Here is a 10186-nt window from a genome sequence, read left to right on the forward strand (position 1 = left end):
AAACCGTGACCGACCACCACCTTGTCCAGTCTTTCCTTAAACACCTCCAGGGACGGTGACTCCTCCGCCTCCCCGGGCGGCCCGTTCCAATGTCTAATCACCCTTTCCATGAAGAAATTCCTCCTAACGTCCAACCTAAACCTCCCCCGGTGCAGCTTTACACTATGTCCTCTCGTCCTGTCGCCCGGGAGCAGAGCCCGGTGCCCACCTGGCTGCACCCTCCTGGCAGGGAGTTGTAGAGAGCGATGAGGTCCCACCTGAGCCTCCTCTTCTCCAGGTGAACAGCCCCAGCTCCCTCAGCCTCTCCTTGTGCTCCAGACCCTTCCCCAGCTTCATTGCTCTTCTCTGGACTTGCCTTCACGAACATACCCCCACTCCGATTTTACTCATGTGCACCCGCTGTCCTAAAATACGTGTAATGTTTGACATCAGGACTGTTAACGGGAGTAAACATGTAAATAAGGTAAAGAGATGCCTGTGTGGAGAATCAAAGCTTTAGGAGATACAAATACAGTTATGATGACTGTTAGTGTCACAGAACTGGGTGATACTAAATTTGTCATGTATGTTTGAGCAGTGAATATAAACTTCTTTGAAAAGTATAAGATCGCTTGATTTGGCCTTTAATAAGAAAAGGCTAGCCAAATAAAATTTTTAATTTTATCCACAATAACATACTAGGCCGAATTCTGTGGTTTTTAGATCGCAGAACATTTCTTCATTGCAGGGAAAAAAAGAGGAATAGAGTTACAAACTATAGAGGAGTATAGATTTTCCCATACTGAAAGGAAAAACTGCCAGGTTACCGTGCATATTTCCAACACATCTGTTATAAAATCTAAAAAAAAAAAAAAATCTAATGTATTTTTCCTTATGATGTAATGTCATTCTGTAAAGTCCAAGGTAATACATTCATTGCCATTAACAATTACTTCAAATAAATTTGGGATTGACATAGAATTAGCATCCTAATTAACATCCTCTCACCAAGCTTCCTATTTCAACCTTTTATCTGGGCACTGCAAAGAAAAAGCCTCTGTTTCTGCACAGCCACTGTTACAATTAAGTCATTTTGGACTCCCTGCAACATTGTGTGGTCTCAGGTGGAAGAAAAGGGTCTACTTGCTCATGCTTTGAGCAATTTGCTTCCTTTCTTTATGAATTTGTCTGATGAGTATCTGTGGTATTGAGAAAGGGTGGATCACATACATGTTCACTTCCAAATGTTTGCAGGCTTGGGCTTTTAACAAGATAAAATCTTATTTTGAGAGGAATAGTTGAACCAACTTGGCAGATGGAACATTTTAAATTAAAGTTGATGACATGAATATGAGCAATTATTCATTTATAAAGGTCTGGGAGGAAAAAAAATAGTCTGTTAAATGTTTCATAAAAGCTCTCTTGCAAATGGCTCCAAAAGGGGGAATAACACATGTGGAAATTAATTGTTTGTACTATATCTAGATCGATTACAAAGAAAAACTAGAGGACAAAATAACACTCATTCCAGCAAAAATATAATCAAGATTATATTTTCTTAACCAACTTTTCTTTGAAAAAGAGATGAAAGCTGATAGTAAGGAATTTATTTCAACTACCTGAGTATTTCCCAGAGGAATTATGTCCAGCAGTAACTCCTGCAGTCTTTCAAGGCTACTCAGATGGGCTGGCAGCACTGACCTTAATTCTTTGTAAGACACAATATATTGATGATAAGTTCATACAAATACTTAAAAAAACATATTTTCAGTTGTTCTCTGTGTTCTTAAAAGTTCTTGAACTGGCAATTTAAAAACATTAATGTAGTAATATGTCATAAAGTATTAATGCATCAGTAATTCATTTATAAACTAATTATCAAAGCATGCAGTAAAGTATCATCCATGTATGCAAGGAGTCAGAAATCCAGAGAGTGTAAAGCAGCACAGCTCCAGTGGAGGCAGTGGGGTTGTGTAAACATAAATAACCTCAAGACATGGACAGTTTTCTTCAGGTTAACTGGAGGTTTTCTAAAGGGTTCAAAAGTATCAAAATAGACTTCTAAATATGTGTTCTAGCAATGTAACAAACATGTATGCCTTTATTGTGACACCAAATAATTACTGCCAGCCCACTCACAAAGGTATGACTGTAAATCAGAAAAAGAAAATGTAATGCTAAAATCAAATTAGACTAATAATACAACAAGAAAAGAAACACTAGGTCTCTGGGAATTTTCCTAACCAAAGGACAAACTGTCACCATTTTCTACAGTGATATGGCAGCTATAAAATCTAAAATGTTAATTTGCAGTATATAAAAAATTGTTGTCGGAAATCAAATTTTCTCATGGCAGAATATAATTTGTGAATAGATCCTCTTTCTTGCTTGTGATTAGAAATTTTTTTGACTCAAGGTTAATATGTGCCACTTGAGCTGAGAATGTAAAAGTTGTGTAAATGTGATCTTTCTGTATTGAGCAGATATCTTTATATTACAAACATATACTACAAAATATTTGCTGGTGAATTAATGCATTTAAAAAAATACACCTCAGATTAAAAAAAAAAAACAAAAAACAAAAACCAAACACAGAATTCCTGTTGATTAAGAGGTATTTTATTCCAAAATTCTAAATATCAGAATCAAGTCAATGCTTACATTTCGCAATTTACCCAATCATAATATTTGGAAATTGTATACATATGTAGAAAAATACAACCTAATAAAAACAATCAGATTTGCATTAGGGTGAAACAAATGGGTTGAAAGGAAAACCATAGCTTAATAGCTATATATTTCATACCAGTACAAAATTACTGTGCCACAATACCCACTTGTTTTGGTTTTTTTTTTCAAAAATTTATAATTTAATACAAAATAAGGTGACTTCAAATGTATATTGCTCTCTTTAAATGTACCGAATGTATTTGGAAACAAGTTCAGAGTAACTGAAAATATTCCCATTTATTTTACAAATATTTACTACATGACTAAGAAACACAAAATGCAGCACTCTTGTTAGTGTGTTAAGTTCCTGCTTGTGCAAACAATGCTCTTCTGATTTAATGCACGAGCAAAAACAAACAAAAAAAACAACAAAAAAGGCAAAAAAATTCCATTACAAAGAAATAACATGTTACATTTTCAGCATATTTGTATAATAGCAAATACAGGTTTCCTTTGTGGACTAGAAAAGTAAAACCTGTCCAAGTTTTTTTTGAAGATTCAAATGCTACGTTAAATCTTCAATCACTTTGCAAAAGCCAGGGGTCAAGTTACTCAACTTTAATGCAGCATATCTGGAGAAGGTCATTGCATGAAAGGTTAGATTTCCTGTGTTAACAGTAAAATTCTACACACTGGGAAAAAAAATACACCAAAATCCTAAATACCATAATCACCTATGAAACAGCAGTAACACTACAGATTCAAAACCACTGTTGTACAGCCTCTACTCCAACTTTCCACAATGGACTTAATTGTACCAGTCCTCAATAACTCAATTAGTAATGGATACACTTGAGAATATACATCGTGTTTCACCCAATGTGGGCGATCAAAAACGTCCTGTTCTGTTCATTCCTCACCTCAGTTGGACACACCGGGTTTGTTTGTCCTTACTGACAGTGTAGGCCAACAAATGCCACATCCCTTTGCAGGCAAACAAAAATGAACAACCTGGCAGCCAACTGGAGCTGCTCGTGTGGGAATTAGAACGGAGAGATTCAGTACCAAAGAGTTCCGATCGCACCCAGATCCGAGCACAGCACATCATCGTGATCCAAACTGGCATTTGGTCCTGCCAGGAGGCCACTGCCAACGGAGAACCAACGGGTTCTTCCCACCTCCCAGACAGGCAAACCACAGCCTTTTTGCTGTGAGGCTCATGTGGGGTGTCTGCCACTGCCTTTGCGTTGTTTGGATTTCCATTTTGCTCTTATAAAATCCTTTTTTTCCCCCTCGTTAACAGCCAGCAGTGTTGAATGCAAAGGATCATGTTAGTCTGGACCAAGGACAAAACCTGACCCAATTTTCACTGCTCTGTGACTGTGAGGGTGTAGGGAAAAAATACCATCAGGGTAACCACCAACAAAGTCAAATGTTGCAAAAATATAAGTGCAACATGAATCCTTCAAAACCAAGAGAATGCTGATTATGGCCAAAATATTCTCAATATACCCGTGACAGGGTACCTTAAAGATTATTTAAGTGTTAACGCCAGTTTAGAAACAATTAAATATTTAAAATATTGCCTTGGAATAAATGCTTTATAAAGAAAGAGCACATGTAATAAACTTTCTTAAAGTTTCCACAAACACTATGCGAATCGAAGTTCAACACGTAAATCAAAATTTAAAACAGAAAAATGGGACAAATAAAATTATGAACTTGATACAAAAAGTTTCCTCAAAGATTTCAAATTATATTGATAAACATAGACCATACTTGACTTTACAGTCACACTTAAAAAAAAAAAAAGCTTTCTCTACAATTTCATCATTTCTCGAAAGAGATGTAAACCTATAAATTAGGTTCCTTGCTTTACATTTTCAAAATATTGTCAGATATAGTAATAGATAATATGCATTTTGTAATACAAATCACTTCACTGATCATGAGATGCTGCAATAATTGCAAACTGGAGTACTTATATAAATTAATATTCCATTATAAAAGATATAGCTCTTTTAAAATGTTTTTATTGTCTAAATAATTACATAGCTGTTGATTTTATATTCATAAAAAATATGCTTCTGAAACAGAACTCTCAAAAGAAGGCTAATTCTCTGTTTCTGTACTTGTATTTTTTTAAAATGCTTCCAGTATGCATCTTATGCACATCAATTTTCACTCAAAGACATTAATTTCATTCCAAAACACATTTTCTAAAAATTTCTTTAAAAAATTTACCATCGTTCTACAATATTTGCTATAAGAATACATCGACACCTGGAAGTCAGTATGAAATTTATACTGACACGAGGACATACAAAGTCTGGAATCTTATTGCTGCCAAATGTTTCCTGCATCCCCACTCGGGCAAACTTCCAGTTCGGAACCTCCCTGAAACACAAATGTTACTTTAACCTGAATTTGAGGTTTTACATCTGTGTTCACCAAGTAACCTGTACCCTCCTGTGCTCCTGTGAGTTTTTTAACCAAACTGGAAATCAGTGGAGGTGGGAGAAGCAACTATTTGCTTTTACTCTCCAGCAGAATGCAGGAAATAAAAAAAAAAATCACTTAAATAAGTACTACTTTATGTAACTTCAAAAAAGGAAGAAACTTTCTGTAGCTACAGTAGTTGTACCAACAAAATGTACCTTTTTATCCTGAAAGTCAGCAAAATGAGTTTCCAGTTTGCACAGTAAAATGAGGATGCAGTTAGCACTGGCATTAACAATGCTGCAGTACCCCTTCCACGTGAGCTGGAGAGATCTTGATGGTGCTTCTCTAAAACAGTTTCTTAATCACCTTATAACGCCTGGACATGCAAGTAGTCTCATAAATTTCAAGTCAACGTGGTGTGTACATGTAATGAAAGCACACATGTAAGAATTAGAGCTATAATCTGTCTGCCAGTCTCTTAAACCTCTTAACCTACTAAGATTAAGACTGGGCAAAACCAATCTCCCTGCACACAGATAATCAGTTGACAAAGTGTGTGAACTACAAGGAAGTGAAATGCTGTTCTATCAGAGACACATTTTGAGGCCAGGATTAAAGCCTCACTCCTGATGCTTTACTACAGAACTAGTAACAACAACACTAAAAGTAAAGGCAAGAAATAAAACATTTTTGGCCACACTGAAGACCTCGAAAATTCAGTTAAAACAAAATTATGCCCTATGGCCTTTCATATAAAGTAACCATATCTAAACAAACTGTCTAAAACAAACCCATGTAAATGGATAAATATGCAAGCCTATATCTGGTGTACCTACTGGCCCCCACAGACTTTGTGCTGTCTTCCTTAAGGGCTCAGATGCCATCGTGGTTCAACGAGTAAGAATGGACTTAACAACAAAATCCATTTGTGGATTTTAAACCTCTGAAAGGATGCAGAAATAAGACTTGAATCAAACTGTTCATTTCAGAGAATTCTGGGTTTAGCAGGATTTGCAGTATTTATGGGGGAGGAGCAGCTTTGAAACCCCAAGGTACAAAACCAAACCAACTAGATTTTTTGTCCTTTTAAGAGCTTGTCTACATAGAAATCTCAGTGGTATAAATACAGTAGAAGACTTCTTTGTGTATGTGGGTTGCACACAGGGAGTTTATAACGTAATTTATTCCCAGAAGGGGAATAAATTACATTATAAATTTATCATAGATGGCACCTTCGTAACAGTTTATATCCACTCTAAGATCTGTGCAACACAGTTACCTGTGGTTACAAGCTGAACCACCTCCTAATTTGTAGTTACTTGTTTACTGAAGAGCACAGACAATACTATTGTGTTCTCTCAGAAGTGTAAGAAGCTTCACTTTGCTACACCAGTGGTGAGGGAAATAGGCTAAGAATGATGTAAGGCTGTGGCTTTCAACCACTGACCTTCGGTAAGTTTAAAGAAACAACAATGAAACAAAATATTTAGTGTCTTTTCTGGTAATGAAATGTACTGAACATAATGAAATGTCTTGTGCAATGAAATGTCTTTTGTGCAGTGGAACATCCAATAAATGAGTGAAATGAAACAAGCCAATGAAACAATGAGTGAAATTAAATAAGCCACATCAACCTTCTCTTTTCAAATCCTTTCATGTTGCCAGCTCTGCTTTGCCTCATTTGACAAGCTCACTGTTCTCTCAGGGCAGGAGGCAAGGCAGGTGTGAGTGTGGCCAGGATCCACGTGGCTGGCAGGTAGCCTGGTTCAAACATTCCCTGTGTTATTCCATCCTGCACTCAGGCATGGCCAACCACAAAATGTGAGAATGAACAACAGCTCCTGCATCAGGTAACCTGTCACAGGGTATTCCCTCCACTGCCAGAAACTGAAACTCAATCCAAGTAATATACAGATTTCATTTCAAACCCTGTGGAGGTTTGTCTTGTGGACATTCAGGCTATGGATTTCCTCAGGCATGTCTGTGGGCAGCCACAATCCAACATCTTGTCCCTGGCAGTACATGAATGAGTCTATGCTGCCAAGAATTCTGTGCAACACCTGGATCCTGCTCTGTGGAAACACACAGCAGAGTCTTCGGATCTTGCCCTGAATCTTTTCCCTAGGTCCCACAGAAAGGACATCAGCCCCAGCTTCCTATTGCTCATTTTGTGTTTGTAGGCTCAATCCCCACAGTCAGAAAGCCAGGGAGAAGAGTATTTGTAAAATCTAGAGGGAAACCACAAGACAGATCACTAAGCAGGCAGGGCAGCAAGAATAGCTATCAGATGTGAATGATTCCACTGAATATTTCATATTTTTTTGAGCAGGAGAAAAAACTGTCATCAGAGTTAACGGGTCAAAGAACATTCTTCAGTTCTGTAAAACAAGCTACATTCATTTTTTTTTTGTGCAACTAACTTTGAAGAGCTAGAAAATGAAATGTAGTGTACTCCAACAAAAATCAACCGAAACTAAACATGTAATGCAACAAGTACCTACAGAAACTGTTGGCTTCAAGAGCAAATGCAGAATCCATGTAGAAATTCATGGAAAGTCGGTACGTGAACCAAAAAAGATGATGTCTCCTGTATCCCAGTAAGCAAAGTCAAAGCACTGCACAGCAGGTGAGTTTTTCTCACCCACCACTCAGTGCAGCTGCATTAGTTGCAGGTATGAACAGAAATTAATACAAAAAGGAGGATTTAAATATATTGCTCTTATTTTGCAGGTGCTGATGCTTAGACCAGCAGCTCTGCAGTTGTGAGTGTTTTTTTTGTTGTTGTTGTTGATGGGGAAGCCAATATTTGTTACCAAGATGCAGGCAATTTGAAATTTCAGAATGTCTCACAGATAAAACTCTGCTTAAGCTTCTGATGTTCCTTCCCCATTCTCGTGTGGTTGCAGTTGTTCTCTTTCTTGTTCTTCCTGAGGTGGCCTCACACGTTTGAAAAAGCCCATCTGTGATTAAGAGAATAAAGAAATTGCATTGTGATTTGCCAAATATACACTTCCTTTCTCTTTCCCTCTTAACTGATTACATTACTTTTATTTCCTACTCCTTTTTTCCACATTTTTGACCTCCAAAGGCAGCAAACATCAGCTGAAAAATTAAACCAAATAAGTCAGCACAGTCACAGACATATCCTCTTTTATTCAGCTTCTTCCTGACGAAGCTGAAAAGCTTTTAGTCATCCAAAAACTTCACTGGTTCAGATGATTAGGGGACCAAGGCACCTCTGCAGACCCCTGCCATTCTAAGAAATAACACATCACTAGTAGGGAAAAAAAAAAAAGACAATACTTACCCTGTACATAACAAACACTAGAACAGCCAGGAGCAGTAACCCTGCCAGGACAGCCAAAATTATAACCCACACAGGCACTGGCATAGGCTGTGGTTGAATGCCCCAGGTAATATTTGTAGTAACCTGACAGAAAAACACAATAAATCACACTCTGCACCCCATGACAAGCTGAACTCATTCATGCACTTTAAGTCTTGTGTATCTTGATCCTGTAGACATTATAATCTTAATCCAGTATAAATTACTTTTTCACTCCAATGTGAGTAAAAAGCTACAGATTAATGGTGACATAAAGCCTTTGCTGACCCAAGTTTAATAGGATTTTAACATTAAATGAAAACGGGGGGTTGGGGTTTGTTTGGTTTTGCAATTTGCCATCATGATAACGTGGCAACGTGTCTTCTGTAATGCTTGATGATTTTCAGTAAAACTGTAGGAATCTGGAAATATTTGGGAGTGAGAGAAAAATAATTCAGGGCTTTTTGTTTGTTTTTTTTTTTTTTTTCTTAAAAAGTGGTATTCTTTGAAACAAATATCAACTCCACAAGGCTTATGAGAGAAAAAAAACAGTTAATAATAGACATTAGGAACCATATTCAAAAATAAATCCATCACAGTCCTTTTCAACCTTTTTCTTCAGACCTTTAAATGCTACAGTGCTTACCAAAAACTTTTAATCTGGCAGCCCAAACAACTGGCCTATATATTCCTTTCTGTTTGCACCCTGTCTGCTTTCTCTTGGAAACCCTCTGGGGCACAGATGCTCTTTTTGTTCCTCATTCACATAATACTTCATAAAATATAATAAAGGTCCATTATTCAAGCTCTAAGTGCTACTATAGCAGAAAACAAATTTCAGGTAAAATATTTCTCTAACAACAATGGCATTAACAAGAACATTAGGATTGTTCACCATCATTTCTTTTCATTTTCAATTAAGTCTTTCAAGATACAAATATTGTCAACTCTAGTCTAGTTTTACCCTCAGTTTTATGTGTATAACTGAAATGAATATATGACTCAGATAGCTGGTAAAATTACAGTTAGAGCAAGCCACAAAAATGCTCCTCAACAATAGTTGTCTTTGTATTAGTTTTTAAGTGATTAAGTAACTCAAGCTGGATGTAAATGACTTACAACTGTGGAGTTGTGGATATCTTCAAAGGAGAGGTTCTTATAAGGGAACTCGATAACACTAAAAGAAGCAGATGATTTGAGGGAGTAGGAGTGATTCTGATTCTCCTTCTGTGTGAGAAAAACAAAATTAGTACTGCATGTGGATACAAAAGTCACTTTTAATGTTTCAGAAACAAGGACAGAATATTCACAGTCACTCACATTCATGAAAGTTTGGGTCCAAAGGCGTGATTTTAAATACAATATTGCACTCTTTCCCCTTTCCAGGTGGCCAACTTGACACACAATCTTCAAACAGTCAGCAGTTCCACAGCCCTGCACATAAAAACAGGACAGATATCCCAAGTATGAAAATATCTGAAAAGCCATAAATGGCATGACATTTACTCAATCACATTTACTTTACATACATACACATACCCTATTGTCCTCTTTTCCTGGCAAAGCACCATAAACTATTCCAATACATTACATAACCTGCAGTACCAGATAATTACTTATAGTTTGCAGTTAGAAAGACAGTGATATGGCAACATGTTTGCTTCCTACGACAGATTTGGCCACAACAACCCCCTGCAGCGCTACAGGCTGGGGACAGAGTGGCTGGAGAGCAGCCAGGCAGGAAGGGACCCGGGAGTGGGGATGGACAGG

The 10186-nt window shown here is 37.2% G+C and overlaps 1 protein-coding gene across 1 annotated transcript in view; it reads right to left on the bottom strand.

Moving 5' to 3' along the window:
- Positions 1-2576: 2576 nt before the first annotated feature.
- The window catches only part of ITGAV (integrin subunit alpha V), a 44580-nt gene continuing 36970 nt past the window's right edge, over positions 2577-10186 (bottom strand). Inside the window, exons 26-29 of the mRNA XM_029965940.1 lie at positions 9737-9850; positions 9536-9643; positions 8399-8521; positions 2577-8051 (exon numbers count right to left, since the gene is read on the bottom strand). Coding sequence (XP_029821800.1) covers positions 7956-8051; positions 8399-8521; positions 9536-9643; positions 9737-9850 — 441 coding nt within the window. The 3' untranslated portion in view covers positions 2577-7955. The remainder of the gene's footprint in view (positions 8052-8398; positions 8522-9535; positions 9644-9736; positions 9851-10186) is intronic.

Source organism: Manacus vitellinus, unplaced genomic scaffold (genome assembly GCF_001715985.3).
Source record: "Manacus vitellinus isolate BGI_N305 unplaced genomic scaffold, ASM171598v3 scaffold_126_pilon, whole genome shotgun sequence".
NCBI classification, from domain to species: Eukaryota; Metazoa; Chordata; class Aves; order Passeriformes; family Pipridae; genus Manacus; species Manacus vitellinus.